This window comes from Oncorhynchus masou, chromosome 11 (genome assembly GCF_036934945.1).
Source record: "Oncorhynchus masou masou isolate Uvic2021 chromosome 11, UVic_Omas_1.1, whole genome shotgun sequence".
NCBI lineage: Eukaryota > Metazoa > Chordata > Actinopteri > Salmoniformes > Salmonidae > Oncorhynchus > Oncorhynchus masou.
This window is the reverse complement of record NC_088222.1, coordinates 32,280,958-32,297,770: the sequence shown is the minus strand read 5'-3', so window position 1 is coordinate 32,297,770 and position 16,813 is coordinate 32,280,958. Positions and strand designations below refer to the sequence as shown.

General features: G+C 41.7%; 1 protein-coding gene across 5 annotated transcripts in view; it reads left to right on the top strand.

Annotated features, from left to right (window-relative positions):
- LOC135548549 (cell adhesion molecule DSCAM-like) overlaps positions 1 to 16,813 on the top strand; it is a 142,450-nt gene that overhangs the window by 23,194 nt on the left and 102,443 nt on the right. For all 5 annotated transcript variants that reach the window (XM_064978281.1, XM_064978280.1, XM_064978279.1 and 2 more), the window contains exons 2-3: positions 12,322 to 12,639; positions 13,203 to 13,352. In XM_064978281.1, coding sequence (XP_064834353.1) covers positions 12,322 to 12,639; positions 13,203 to 13,352 — 468 coding nt within the window. The remainder of the gene's footprint in view (positions 1 to 12,321; positions 12,640 to 13,202; positions 13,353 to 16,813) is intronic.

Below are 16,813 nucleotides of genomic sequence, written 5' to 3'. Positions count from 1 at the left end.
GTCGGCCATGTATTAAAGAACATAAATGGTTAAAGAAAAGTGTGATAAATAAAAACATATACCAATTTCATTTAAGGACCAAAAGACTGACATCTGTGCCATATAAATTGCAAAATAGTTGGGAAGAGATTTTCGATGTACCCATTCCATGGCACATGGTTTATGAATTGATACGCAAAACAACGCCGGATTCAAAACTTCGAATTTTTCAATATAAATTACTATACAAAATTCTTGCAACTAATAGAATGTTATATATATGGGGGATACAATCTTCCCAGCTCTGCAGATTCTGCTGTGAGGAGGCAGAGTCAATAGATAATTTATTTTGGTATTGTGCATACTGTATGTAGCTCGTTTTTGGTCACAGGTCCAGGAACGGCTGAAGAATTGCAACATTTGCCTAGAACTTTGCCTAGAACTAACGCTACAGATAGCAATACTGGGTGATTTGAAAAGCCATATCAATCAATCAATAATATAATAATTATTTTAGCAAAAATGTTTATTTTTAATTTACAATCTGTAGAACCTATGAGAATAGGAAGGTTCAATTATTTTGTGAAGCATCACAGCACAGTTGAAAAATATATGGCAAATAGAAATCTGAAATGGCTGATGTTGAGAGATAGATGGGAGGGGTTGAGTGGAGCTGAAGGGTGGGACTAATAACAAGATAAACAATGTAAAGCATACGGGATCTGTAAAATGTATATAGGTTCGGAACTTCTGTGAAATAGCATAGTTACAAATAGAAATCAAACTGGATGGACATCAGAAATAGAGGAAGGACTAAGAACAAACAAGATATAACTATTGTAAAGTAGACTGTGTCTGTAAAATGTGTATAAGATGTATAAATTGAAGGTAGAAGCAGAAGTGTTCATTACTCCTATTGGGGGATCGGCGGTAGGGTTTGCGGGGAATAATAATAAAGCTATATTCTTTAAAAAAGTATCTGTCTACATAGGTATGTGTATGTATATATGTGTATATATGTATGCATGTGTGTATGGATATATATATTTACCCAAAAAATATATGGGGGATTGGAAATGATGCAGGCAATTACATTGGAAGCAACATTCTTTCCACAATATTAAGCTGATCCTCCCTCTAAAAAAAAAAAAAAAAAAAAAAAAACCGTAAAGTTGTCAGGTAGCAAAGCAAGGTTGGCAACAAAACACACAAAACGCACAGCATCAAGTAAACAAGTCTGCAAGTTGTGCCCGGAAATGGCCGGAAACAAAACATGTTGTTTTTTACGCAGAAAATCATTTTTTTCTATGTCAAACGGTTTTGTTATATTTCAGTCTTCTGTGATGTACAGTGTATAACGTGTAATATTGGTCTGCAAACTCAAAATGGAATACATTTCTACTCTATATTTGACATGTTATAGGTTTCTTCTTTTTTTAAGCCCATAACCATGTGTGTGAGGTGTGTACCTTTGTTTGAAAGTAGATTTGTTTAAGACTGCCAAGAAACACCCTGCATGACCCTGATTTAGCCCACTGCTGTACAAGGTTAACAAAACAACTACCATTGCAGTACATACAAGTTCTCAGACTGTATTTAGGATGTAGGTAGATCGCCATCTTATCCACTGTCCTCTCCAGTAATTTGGGTTGCGAGTCAGTGTGGTATACATGGAGGTCCAAGAGAAGAAAATAAATGGCATTTCAGCCAGGTCAGGGCATAATGTGTACTCTACTCTCTGTGTGAGGGAGATGCACTGTTTTGTTATTTGTTGTTTGCTTTCCTGCACCTGTGTCCCCCTGCTCTGTACAGGTTGAGCAAGCCTTGATGTGAGAGACAGGGTCACTTGACCATGAAGGAGGGCTGAAGGTTACAGAGGAGCTGGAAGGAGAGGAGGAGAGAGAGAAGGAAGGAAGGAAGAGGCAGAGAGAGAGAGATGATAACGAGAGAAGAAAGATGAGAGGAGAGGAGAGAGAGCAGGATGGAGTGGAGATGAGAGAGACAGAGAGAAGAGAAAAGAGGAGGAGTGTGAATTTGCTGGGAGAGAGCCAAACAGAGAGAGTGGGAGAATGCCCCTGACCTCCCTAGTGGCCTCTCTCCCTCTCTTTCTCACTCTCTCTGCTAATAACTGCCTGCATGTTATTGTCTGAGTGCTTTCCATTTCTCTCTCCACTCTTCCTCACTGTTTTCCTTGACAAATGTTTTTTTCTCTCTATAGTATCTCTCTGCTCTCCTCCATTGGGCTCTGGGCTCTGGAAGCACCTGCATGTGTCCGTCATGGCTTCACTGTCTTAAGGAATCAGCCGCCCAGAAATAGGGGCTACATTTTTCATGAGTGTGTTAAAAGGCGTATTGAGACAAAAGCACTCATGAGGCAGCCTCTCCCTTTTTCACATTTCAAACACACTCAGAACTCAGCTTTGATGGCTCTTTGTTCACATTAAAAACCTGCAAAGCACAGAGGAGGCTGGCTTTATTCTCCAAACAATAGCTACAAACCTTTTGGGGCCTGTATGTATTGACTGCCCTGACTGTGGTCCTGCTAAGAGGGGTCCATCCATTGTAATAGCTGATGATGGAGCTGGTTGTATTTATATTTATGAGCGCTTAGCTTCAGGCTAACTCTTAGCATATATTCATGCAATGATGAGCCACCTGCAGCTGCTTAGCTGGGCTGAGAGCTATTGATCTGTGTGTTAACCATAGGGGTAAATACAATGAGGACACACACACACACTTCAGGACTGATGCAGAGGCAGAGAATGGGTGTGGCCCCTGCCCCTCTGGTCCATGGCTGTGTTGTGGAACATGCAGTTACTACACTATGCTATTCAGGCCGCTGATCAATCAGGCATGTGATACTTGGCTGTGTGTGTCTGTCTGTTAATGTTGGGGTCTCAAGGTTTCCTGTTGGCCGATCAATATGGTGCAGTGCTAGACGTCCATAAGGATGGAGCACTCTTGCACTTCCCTTCCCCATTCCCTGCTTATGGAAGTCTCAATACAATTCATGATCATATGATTTCGATAAGAAACAGAAAGGACCCTGACTGATGACAACACCTGCAATTACATTTTGAGCCCCCTCATGTCTGTAACTTTGAGGTACAAATAGTTATCCTGTGCATTTGGATATGTGTGAATGTGAAGTGAGATCTGGTCCCAGGGATTCCCACAGTAAAAAAGCTGAAATTCACTACTTTCATTAATCTGCTTGTTCTGCCCTCATATTTAGCCTCACATTTAAGTGTTTTACCATTTTCTTTCCAGGACAACCAGGGCTACAAGGAGAACACAAAGTAGAGCACAAAAACAATTTGACATAAACACTTGCATTCATGAGTTTTATTGACAAATGTCAAGTAAAAAAACAAGGTCCACCAAGAAAACACAGATTTAAAAAATGCATTTATAAGAATGCTATAACTACAGAAATCATTTGCTCAGTGGGAAATTAATATCCAACTAGTCAATGACAACTGTGTGGAGTGTTGAGTTTGTGACAGCAATCCAATGCAACAACAAAGAAGTCCGTAGCTTAAAAACACAATGTTTTAATTAGGGTTGGAAGCACGTTTCCAAGATGTCTTGTCCGTCCCTTGTATATATCGTTTTTCTTTGTATATATTTTGTATATATTTTTAATCTCAATTTCCATCTACCGAGTATAGGAAACACTGTCACCACAGATAAATCTACGATTATCAATCATTTCAATAAGCATTTTTCCATGGCTGGCCATGCTTTCCTACTGGCTACCCCTACCCCGGCCAACATTCCAACACCCCCTGCAGCAACTTGCCCAAACAGCTGATGTTCTGAAAGAGCTGCAAAATCTGGATCCCTACAAAACAGCTGGGCTAGACAATCTGGACTCTCTCTTTCTAAAATGATCAATCGAAATTGTTGCAACCCCTATTACTAGCTTATTCAACCTCTCTTTCGTATTGTCTGAAATCGACAAAGATTGGAAAGCTGCCGCGGTCATCCCCCTCTTCAAAGGGGTAGCCACTCTAGACCCAAACTGTTATAGAGCTATATCCATCCTGCCCTGCCTTTCTAAAATTTTCGAAAGCCAAGTTAATAAACAGATCACCGACCATTTCGAATCCCACCGTACCTTCTCCACTATGCAATCTGGTTTCCGATCTGGTCATGGACGCACCTCAGCCACGCTCAAGGTCCTAAACGATATCATAACCGCCATCAATAAAAGACAGTACTGTGCAGCTGTCTTCATCAACCTAACCAAAGGTTTTCGACTCTGTCAATCACCACAATCTTATCGGCAGACTCAATATCCTTGGCTTCTCAAATGACTGCCTCACCTAGTTCACCAACTACGTCTCAGATAGAGTTCAGTGTGTCAAATCGGAGGGCCTGTTGTCCGAACCTCTGGTAATCTCTATGGGGGTACCACAGGGTTCAATTCTCGGGCCTACTCTTTTCTCTGTATATATCAATGATGTCGCTCTTTCTGCTGGTGATTCTCTGATCCATCTCTATGCAGACGACACCATTCTGTATACATCTGGTCCTTCTTTGGACAAATATCCAATCAAATCAAAATCAAATCAAATTTATTTATATAGCCCTTCGTAGATCAGCTGATATCTCAAAGTGCTGTACAGAAACCCAGCCTAAAACCCCAAAACACAAGCAATGCAGGTGTAGAAGCACGGTGGCATGGTCAAGCATGGTCAAATAATAATAAGGCAGAGCAGTTGGAGCTGGGGCAGCAGCACGGCCAGGTGGACTGGGGACAGCAAAGAGTCATCATGTCAGGTAGTCCTGAGGCATGGTCCTAGGGCTCAGGTCCTCCGAGAGAGAGAAAAAAACGAGAGAAAGAGAGAATTAGAGAGAGAGCATACTTAAATTCACACAGGACACTGGATAGGACAGGAGAAGTACTCCAGATATAACAAACTGACCCTAGTCCCCCGACACATAAACTACTGCAGCATAAATACTGGAGGCTGAGACAGGAGGGATCAGGAGACACTGTGGCCCCATCCGATGACTCCCCCAGACAGGGCCAAACAGGAAGGATATAACCCCACCCACTTTGCCAAAGCACAGCCCCCACACCACTAGAGGGATATCTTCAACCACCAACTTACCATCCTGAGACAAGGCCGAGTAGAGCCCACAAAGATCTCCGCCATGGCACAACCCAAGGGGGGGCGCCATCCCAGACAGGAAGATCACATCAGTGACTCAACCCACTCAAGTGACACATCCCTCCTAAGGACGGCATGAAAGAGCACTAGTAAGCCAGTGACTCAGCCCCTGTAATAGGGTTAGAGGCAGAGAATCCCAGTGGAAAGAGAGGAACCGGCCAGGTAGAGACAGCAAGGGCGGTTCGTTGCTCCAGAGCCTTTCCGTTCACCTTCACACTCCTGGGCCATACTACACTCAATCATATGACCCACTGAAGAGATGAGTCTTCAGTAAAGACTTAAAGGTTGAGACCGAGTTTGCATCTCTCACATGAGGAGGCAGACCATTCCATAAAAATGTAGCTCTATAGGAGAAATCCCTGCCTCCAGCTGTTTGCTTAGAAATTCTAGGGACAATTATGAGATCTGAGTCTTGTGACCGTACCGTACGTGTAGGTATGTACGGCAGGACCAAATCAGAGAGATAGGTAGGAGCAAGCCCATGTAATGCTTTGTAGGTTAGCAGTAAAACCTTGAAATCAGCCCTTGCCTTGACAGGAGCCAGTGTAGGGAAGCTAGCACTGGAGTAATATGATCAAAATGTTTGGTTCTAGTCAGGATTCTAGCAGCTGTATTTAGCACTAACTGAGGTTAATTTAGTGCTTATCCGGGTCGCCGGAAAGTAGAGCATTGCAGTAGTCTAACCTAGAAGTAACTAAAGCATGGATTACTTTTTCTGCATCATTTTTGGACAGTTTGGAAAGTTTCAGTTGGAAAGTTTTTGGACAGTTGGAAAGTTTCTGATTTTTGCAATGTTACGTAGATGGAAAAAAAGCTGTCCTTGAACCAGTCTTGATATATTCTTCAAAAGGGAGATCAGGGTCCAGAGTAACGCCGAGGTCCTTCACAGTTTTGTTTTAGATGACTGTACAACCGTTAAGATTAATTGTCAGATTCAACAGAAGATCTCTCTGTTTCTTGGGACCTAGAACAAGCATCTCTGTTTTGTCCGAGTTTAAAAGTAGAACGTTTGCAGCCATCCACTTCCTTATGTCTGAAACACATGCTATTAGGGAGGGCAATTTTGGGGCTTCACCATGTTTCATTGAAATGTACAGCTGTGAGTCATCCGTATAGCAGTGAATGTTAACATTATGTTTTCGAATGACATCCCCAAAAGGTAAAATATATAGTGAAAACAATAGTGGTCCTAAAACGGAACCTTGAGGAACACCGAAATCCACAGTTGATTTGTCAGAGGACAAACCATTCACAGAGACAAACTGATATCTTTCCGACAGGTAAGATCTAAACCAGGCCAGAACTTGTCCGTGTAGACCAATTTGGGTTTCCAATCTCTCCAAAAGAATGTGGTGATCGATGGTATCAAAAGCAGCACTAAGGTCCAGGAGTACGACGACAGATGCAGGGCCTCGGTCTGATGCCATTAAAAGATCATTTACCACCTTCACAAGTGCAGTCTCAGTGCTATGATGGGATCTAAAACCAGGCTGAAACATTTTCTATACATTGTTTCTTCAGCAAGGCAGTGAGTTGCTGCTCAACAGCCTTTTCTAAAATTTTTGAGAGGACTGGAAGGTTCGATATAGGCCGATAGTTTTTTATATTTTCTGGGTCAAGTTTGTCGGCTGAATGAGTGACACCGGTTGAGCATTCCTACAGCATTTCCCTCCAGAAACCGTGATAAAGTTGTCCGGCTGCGGGGACCATGCGAGGGGATTTATACTAACTATCGTTCTCCTGTATATTATGAGTACAGTGACTGCAATTAGAAGGATTAGAAGGAATCATGTTAATGTTACTACTTAGCTTCAGCTGTTGGAGGTCCTGACTAACCATGTCCAGATAAAGCATCCCGAGTGAAAAAGTTGAATGAAAAAAAGAAGTTGAGGGAAAAACCAAAACTATAAACGGTAATTAAAAAGTAAAAACCGTAAAGTTGTTAGGTAGCAAATTAAGTAAGTAGCAAAGTAAGGTTTGCAACAAAACGCACAGCAACACGTAAACAAGTCTGCAAGTTGTGACCGGAAATGGCGTCAAAATCACAATCGAGCTTCAATGCCATAAAACACTCCTTCCATGGCCTCCAATTGCTTTTAAAAGCTAGTAGAACAAAGTGCATGCTCTTCAACCGATTGCACGCCCAATTTTTCAGTTTTTGATTTGTTAAAAAAGTTTGAAATACCCAATAAATGTCGTTCCACTTCATGATTGTGTCCCACTTGTTGATTCTTCACAAAAAAATACAGTTTTATATCTTTATGTTTGAAGCCTGAAATGTGGCAAAAGGTCGCAAAGTTCAAGGGGGCCGAATACTTTCGCACTGTATCTCACTGGTCATCCACAACACTTCCTTTGTCCGCTTTTCCTTCCAGTCCTCTGCTGCCAATGACTGGAACGAATTGCAAAAATCTATGAAGCTGGAGTCTTATATCTCCCTCTCTAACTTGAAGCAACAGCTGTCAGAGCAGCTTACCGTACATAGATTTTTTCTATTTTTCTTTTGTGTTATTGACTGTACTTTTGTTTATGTGTAACTCTGTGTTGTTGTTTTTGTCGCACTGCTTTGCTTTATCTTGGCCAGGTTGCAGTTGTAAATGAGAACTTGTTCTCAACTGGCCTACCTGGTTAAATAAAGGTGAAATTAAAAAAATGTAAAATTAAAAATCACACCAGTATGATTGTGGGCCTCAGAGATATCTGCACAACCAACATGCATGTGCAAGTTTTTTTTTAGGCTATATGTTATTCCTGATTAGGTGAAAGCGGTTGGTGGAGTTTGGAACTCTTGTTAGGATTTTATGAAGTGATTTAAATGTTTGTTACCAGGTGAGGGGGTTTGGCAGCCATCACAGGCAGGCAGGTTGGGTAGTGACAGGGAGTGTAGGATCACACACCAACAGGTAGGCTGGTTACAGTGACAACAGTAGCAGCTTTAGGCCACAAGTCACAGGCAGGTTGTAAGTCTGGAAAATGACTGTATACCTAATTAAGTCACTACAAACTGTGATGAGATGACAAATGTACAACAACAAATCCAATCTATTCGCTTTTAAGAAAAAAATACAGGTTTGTTATTGTTCTCAACAGTTTGTTTCATATACAGTTTAAGTCGGAAGTTTACATACACCTTAGCCAAATACATTTAAACTCAGTTTTTCACAATTCCCTGTTTTAGGTCAGTTAGGATCAACACTTTATTTTAAGAATGTGAAATGTCATAATAATAGTAGAGAGAATGATTTATTTCAGCTTTTATGTCTTTCATCACATTCCCAGTTGGTGAGAAGTTTACATACACTCAATTAGTATTTGGGAGCATTGCCTTTAAATTGTTTAACTTGGGTCAAACGTTTCAGTTAGCCTTCCACAAGCTTCCCACAATAAGTTGGGTGAATTTTGGAAAATTCCTCCTAACAGAGCTGGTGTAACTGAGTCAGGTTTGTAGGTCTCCTTGCTCGAACACACTTTTTCAGTTCTGCCATACATTTTATATGGGAATGAGGTCAGGGCTTTGTGATGGCCACTCCAATACCTTAACTTTGTTGTCCTTAACTTCATGCGACGAGCAATCCCGGATCCGGGATCCTATTTATAGCCTCAAGCTCATTAGCATAACGCAACGTTAAATATTCATGAACATCGCAAATGAAATGAAATAAATATATTTGCTCTCAAGCTTAGACTTTTGTTAACAACACTGTCATCTCAGATTTTCAAAATATGCTTTTCAACCATAGCTAAACAAGCATTTGTGTAAGAGTATTGATAGCTAGCATAGCTATAAGCCTAGAATTCAGCCAGCAACATTTTCACAAAAACAAGAAAAGCATTCAAATAAAATAATTTACCTTTGAAGAACTTCAGATGTTTTCAATGAGGAGACTCTCAGTTCGATAGCAAATGTTCAGTTTTTCAAAAAATATTATTTGTGTAGGACAAATCGCTCCGTTTTGTTCACGTTTGGCTACGAAAAAAACTTGTATCCAGTTATAGCCTCAAGCTCATTAGCATAACGTAACGTTAACTATTTATGAAAATCACAAATGAAATGAAATAAATATGCTAGCTCTCAAGCTTAGCCTTTTCTTAACAACACTGTCATCTCAGATTTTCAAAATATGCTTTTCAACCATAGCAAAACAAGCATTTGTGTAAGAGTATTGATAGCTAGCGTAGCATTTAGCGTAGCATTTAGCAGGCAACATTTTTACAAAAACCAGAAAAGCATTAAAATAAAATCATTTACCTTTGAAGAACTTCGGATGTTTTCAATGAGGAGACTCAGATAGCAAATGTTCAGTTTTTCCTGAAGGATTCTTTGTGTAGGAGAAATCGCTCCATTTTGTACATCACTTTTGGCTACCAAAAAAAAATGAAAATTCAGTCACCAAAACGCCAAACTTTTTTCCAAATTAACTCCATAATATCGACTTAAACATGGCAAACGTTGTTTAGAATCAATCCTCAAGGTGTTTTTCACATATCTCTTCATTGATATATCGTTCGTGGAAGTCTGATTTCTTCTCTGAATTAAATGGAAAAATACTTGCAGCTGAGGTTTACGCACCAATTTCGACGCAGGACACCTGGTAAATGTGGTCTCTTATTGTCAATCTTCCAATGATATGCCTACAAATACGTCACAATGCTGCAGACACCTTGGGGAAATGGCAGAAATTGTGTGCTCTCTCCTTGATCATTCACAGCCATATAAGGAGACATTGGAAAACAGCGCTTCAAAAATGTTGCTCATTTCCTGTTTGAAGTTTCATCTTGGTTTCGCCTGTAGCATCAGTTCTGTGGCACTCACAGATACTATCTTTGCAGTTTTGGAAACGTCAGAGTGTTTTCTTTCCAAAGCTGTCAATTATATGCATAGTCGAGCATCTTTTCATGACAAAATATCTTGTTTAAAACGGGAATGTTTTTTTATCCAAAAATGAAATACAGCCCCTAGAGTTCAAAGAGGTTAAGCCATTTTGCCACAACTTTGGAAGCATGCTTGGGGTCATTGTCCATTTGGAAGACCCATTTTCGACCAAGCTTTAACTTCCTGACTGATGTCTTGAGATGTTGCTTCAATATATCCACAAACATTCCCTCCCTCATGATGCCATCTATTTTGTGAAGTGCACCAGTCCCTCCTGCAGCAAAGCATCCCCACAACATGATGCTGCCACACCCGTGCTTCACGGTTTTGATGGTGTTCTTCGGCTTGCAAGCCTCCCCCTTTTTCCTCCAAACATAACATAGCCAAACAGTTCTATTTTTGTTCTCCAAAAAGTACGATCTTTGTTCCCATGTGCAGTTGCAAACCGTAGTCTGGCTTTTTTTATGGCGGTTTTGGAGCAGTGGCTTCTTCCTTGCTGAGCGGCCTTTCAGGTTATGTTGAGATAGGACTCGTTTTTACTGTGGATATAGATACTTTAAAAAACGTGTTTCCTCCAGGATCTTCTGTTGTTCGGGGATTGATTTGCACTTTTTGCACCAAAGTACGTTAATCTCTAGAAGACAGAACGCGTCTCCTTCCTGAGCAGTATGACGGCTGCGTGGTCCCATGGTGTTTATACTTTTGTATTATTGTTTGTACAGATGAACGTGGTACCTTCAGGCGTTTGGAAATTGCTCCCAAGGATGAACCAGACTTTTGGAGGTCTACCATTTTTTTCTGAGGTCTTGGCTTATATCTTTTGATTTTCCTTTTATGTCAAGCAAAGAGGCACTGAGTTTGAAGGAAGGCCTTGAAATACATCCACAGGTACACCTCCAATTGACACAAATGCTGTTAATTAGCCTATCAGAAGCTTCTAAAGCCATGACATCCCTTTCTGGAATTTTCCAAGCTGTTTAAAGGCACAGTCAACTTAGTGTATGTAAACTTCTGACCCATTGTAATTGTGATACAGTGAATTATAAGTGAAATAATCTGTCTGTAAACAATTGTTGGAAAAATTACTTGTGTCATGCACAAAGTAGATGTCCTAACCGACTCGCCAAAACTATAGTTTGTTAACAAGAAATTTGTGGAGTGTTTTAATGACTTCAACCTGACTTCAACCTAAGTGTATGTAAACTTCCGACTTCAACTGTACAATAATAATCCATTTAACAAACCAAGGGCCATATAAGAAGTAGATTGTTCATGTACTTATCCCAAAGCCTATGTTGACACTCGGTTACATGGAGTGCTTGCCTCGTATCTCTGATTTCCCAGAAGCCTCAGTGCCTGCCTATGCAGCACACCACACTACACTCTTAGAAAAAAGGGTTCCAAAAGGGTTATTCGGCAGTCCCCATAAAAGGGTTCTTGAAAGGGTTCTCCTATGGGGACAGCCCATAAGAAAACCCTTTTTTTCTAAGTGTGAAGCTCATAAAAGATTGGTGCAGTATTGGGTTGTAGGGGTGTGGTATGGTATGGTGGAGTAGCAGCATCCACCCACACACACAGCACGTTTCTTAGGGGGGTTGGTGGCTCAGCCCTCCATGAGCAGCCCTCTAGCCGCAGTTTCCCATGATGCACTGTGTTTGTAATCAGGTCTGGTGGTATGCTGGCCCTCCAAGTTCCTCTCCTCTCCCTCGGCTCCTCTGCAATGCCTCTTAATACTGAACAACTCTCCTTTCTCCAATCCTCACTGCAGTTAAAAACAGCACTTTGGCCATGTCGTCAGAGCACAAAACCATTATACCACCACAGTCCTAAAGTGTAGTACAATATAAGAAACCTTAAAGATAAATGCATAGTGGAGCTCTGTCTATTCCATTACAAAAACTTGATTTAAAAGCTCTGCTGACTAGGCTTTCGGAGGTTTTAGTTTTGAAAAATAGCACAATGGCCAACATTGTTAAGATGGAGACTGGTTCTTCTGGATCCTTCAAGCCATTCATTGATTGTTCTTTTTTTGTTTCAGTTTTTTTTCTAAAACTCAGACTGTTACATTGTAAAACAACCCTCATAAAAATACCATTCAAATAAGGATGAAACAAAAATCATCCCTAAAAACATAAATGGGCTCAGTATTTTTTCTTCACATTAATTAGGATCAGGGATATAGTGGTATAAATCAAAGGTGGCTAAAGGTTGAACATTGGTTGAGAAGAAAACCTACACACAATCAATGACTAACATTCCCCCCTCTCCTCTCCTCTGTTTGCCTTGCAGTTTTCAGTGAAGATTTACGTTCCAGCTTATATTTTGTCAATGCATCTGTGCAAGAGGTAGTGTTTGCCAGCACCACAGGGACCTCGGTGCCCTGTCCCGCCGCGAGCGTGCCCCCCGCCTCGCTGCGCTGGTACCTGGCCACCGGAGAGGAGATCTACGATGTCCCCGGGATCCGCCACGTGCACCCAAATGGCACCCTCCAGATCTTCCACTTCAACCCCTCCAGCTTCAGCAACCTCATACATGACAACACCTACTATTGCACAGCGGAGAACCCCTCAGGGAAAATCAGGAGCCAAGATGTCCATATTAAGGCTGGTGAGTTGTCTATCTAGTTGGTTTATACTTTACAGTATGGTTGTTTATTTACAGTATAGGGGCAATGCCAAGGCTGGGGTTGATTCCATTTCAGTTCAGTCAGTTTAAGAGATGAAACTGAATTGACCATGGACCATAACAATACAATATAATACTGTTCTATTTAGTCTTGTGCCCTGGACCATGTAGTGGTTAGTGGTCAGTGTGGTTCTGGAAATTAACTGTTGATTACAGAGGTGGGAGTTAGGGCTGCAGACAGTATGGCTGTGAAGAAGTTGACCAGAAGCTTGTTGGTCACTAAGTGGGGATATATTGCTTGGGTGACTAGTGACCACAAGCTCAGCCTTTCAGCTGGAATGTACAACGTGAACCACAGACATCACATTGGGTTGAGAGTGTGAGCAAAGCAGCGAATTAAGAAAAGGAACAAAATATATAGACTTACCAAATATTTTGACAAAACAGGAAAATAAAAGTCAATTCGTTCATCAGTGTCATTTCTTGTGTAATTTCTTATGTTTTTCAACAAGAACATTTGTCTGTATCCCCCCCATCTCTTTCAGTTCTACGAGAGCCCTACACTGTCCGCGTGGAGGACCAGAAAGCCATGAGAGGCAATGTGGCAGTGTTCAAGTGCATTATCCCAGCCTCAGTGGAGGCCTACATCACCGTTGTGTCCTGGGAAAAAGACACAGTGTCAATCAACATCCAGAGTAAGTCTCTGCTCTCTAATCGCTACTGTAATGTATACAGAGAAATGTATGTAAAAAAAAAATAAAACAAATAAAAAGAGTCTGGTAAATGAGTATCACACTGCAAGAAAGGACGGCCATAGGTTTGAGATAGCGTTTTGACCCCAGGGATGTGTGCATGTGCTATGCCCTGTCTGTCTGAAAGTCCTTGTGAGGTCAGGCTAGACTAGTAGACTAGTGCCCATGCCCCTTGCCCCTGTTCCAGCCATGCAACCAGCCTGTTGCGTTGTCTTGTGTCCATGTCTGTCTGACCTCATGACAGACCGGCCCTACTTCCCTGCTGACCTGGCTGGGCGAGAGTCTTCCACGAGAGCAAGGAGGAGGGCATGGCAGCCCTGTGGTGTCACTTAGCCTCAGTGCTATTGACCTAGTTCTCTGGTGATGGGGGCCATTGCATGGTACGCGTTGCACAGTTTGATCATTCAAATTGCTTAAATGGGACGCTCGTCTACTCGATTGTTTCCTAGACCCCGGGGGCAAATTCACTTTATGTGGGGCATTTAAAAAACTCAATAGACAAAGATAATGTCGTTTTGACTTTTGGATGGAGGGCAAATGCAGCGGTTTCTTTTTTGTTGATCTTTCACAATTTGTCCTCTGAGGCGAAAGCAACCATGTTGAAAGCTATATCAATCTCTTAATCGTCCATAAATGGATTTGCCGGGAGGACGTTTTGGAGCTGAGAGGATATGCGGTTATGGTTTATGGAATACGTTTCATAATGTCAAGTATTTTTTTCCCCTAGACTTAATACTTGACTGTATTCTAAGACTTGTCATATAATCCATTCGATTTATGTACTGTAAGGACGCAATGCAATCATTTTCATATGCAAGTCTAAATGGGTATTTTTCCTTGCTGTCCTATGTGAACTTCACTATCAAAACAAAATGTTTACTTTGTGCTGTTAAAATCAAAATGTACACGCTGTCTGAAAGATGTAGCCGCCACCAATCCAGTGCTCTTCTCCATGCTAAATAATAGATGACGGAAGTCTATGAATCTAGCAGCAAATAGTCTTTATTCATTTCTCAACACATGCACCCACTGTCCATCCTCCCCATTCTTCATGACTCACGCATATCAAGTGCAACTTAAATAGTCTGCGTGTGTGATAGAATGTGTGTGCGTGTCCATGTGTGTGTGCATGTGTGTGTCTGCGTGCATGTGTGTGTCTGCGTGCATGTGTGTGTCTGCGTGCATGCGTGGTATCCATGCTGACTGGTGGCTTTAGGCAGATGACCATACCCTACTCTTGTTTTCTAGGGGTCGCCAAAGCCCACCATTTAAATGTTTAATGAGTAAAAATATATAGAAGACAATATCAACACTTAGACTCAAAATACTTCATGAAATAAAGTTTTTTTGTCTCTGGTAGTATGAATTATGGATTATAGTATTTCTATTGGAGAGGTGTACCATGAAGCAGGCAGCTGGCCCCATCTAACCATCCCTCTGTAAGTCTCACTGGGGTTAAGCCTACTTTAGGATGGGTTGCTGTGCAGAACCCAACAACACACCACTCAAAGAGCTCCAGTGTCTGCATGTGTGGAATGACAGTCTAATATGAAGTGTGAAAAGTGTGAAAAATACACACAATCAAGAAGACAGTCACTAGAAGTTGCAGTGCAGTAAGTGCATTGTCTTTGTCAGTGGTCATAGATAATCCCTGGAAATGGTTAACTACTAGGTGTGCAGGCTTTTGTTGCAGCCCAGCACTGTCTTACAGTACACAACAGTACTGCTCTTCAGGACCTTGACTTGTTAAACCAGATGGTTAACGCAGGGCTGGAACAACAACCTGTACATCATATAGCTCTCCAGGCTCAGCGTTGGTGACCACTGGTGAATGTAATTGATGTGTCATTACACTGAACATTTGGCATTACATGGTTCAAAACAATATGGTAACATCATTTTAGATGGAAAGAATAACTGGTAGGGTGATGACCGAGTGGCAGGAATTACAGCAATGATTTGAAGGAAAAAATGATGCCCATATTGTCATGCCCTGACCGTAGAGAGCCTTTTTATTTCTCTACTTGGTTAGGTCAGGGTGTGATTTGGGTATTCTAGTTTTCTATTTCTTTGTTGGCCGGGTAGGGTTCCCAATCAGAGGCAGCTGTCTATTGTTGTCTCTGATTGGGAATCATACTTAGGCAGCCTGTTTTCCTCCATAGTTTGTCTTGTCTTTGTATAGTTGCTGTTTAGCGCTTCAGAGCTTTACGTTTATATTTTGCTGTTTTTTTGGTGTTCATTTAATGAAGTACGATGAACACTTTCCATGCTGCACTTTGGTCTCACTCATTCAATGACGGACGTAACACATATCCCATTAATTTGTGTCTATAGCTACATGGTCCCCTCCTCTGATAAGCAGCTGATTGTCACTAAGATATGGGTGAAGATATGGCTGGGGATGAAGCAATGACACCCACACTTGTATCTTTTCCGCTGCTCTGCCGTGTGGCAAGCTGCTACAGCATAATGCAGGATGAATCCAGTGATGTATTGTTCTGCGTTCAAAGCTCTGAAATGTTTTCATTCCAATGGTGAAGGGTTCCTTGCATCTGCAACTGTCTTATGGATTGTGTTCTTCCGGGAACCATTTTAGGAATCCCCCTCATGGGTTCAGTCGGTTTCCCTTCACTGTTTGTGAATAAGACTTAAGACAAGGGATATTATGAAATATGCCCAATAGTAGAAAGCTCATCCTATAGCTACTATGCTAATGACACTAATGGTTGTATTTAACCAAAACCTCAAAATAGCTTCTCGTGTTGAAAGGAAGTATGCTTGTTGCATTGACAGCCTCTGACAAAATAAAAATAAACTATTTTTGTTGCACGCAGTAATAAACATTCGATTGATATTCTATTAATTGAGATTATATTGTTGAAACAAACCCAAATACTTATTCTCCATCAATAGCAAAAAGAGTGTTCATATTAGGTTTGTTTGTGTCATGTTGGGGTTGGGTTGCTGATTCTGTTTCTGTTGACTCACAGAGAGAGAGACAGCCCAAGCAGTGTTCTCCATTCCCCAGGTGCAGACTGAGGGCTGTGCTGTGCTGTGCTGCAGTCACTGAGGAGGGCCTTGTAGTGATTTGCCATGGCCTGATCTGGCCTGCTCTGCATTCAGCACGAGTGGGGCCGGCCCCCAGCACTGCAGAGAAGCACACACGCACACACTCTACACACTCCTTCTCATTCCACACACGAGCCACAAACCAGGGCTATCGGCCATCACATCACATTGCCCTTTTCTGCTCCACCTACACACACACACACACACACACACACACACACACACACACACACACACACACACACACACACACACACACACACACACACACACACACACACACACACACACACACACACACACACACACACACACACACGCCATGGTCACTCCCT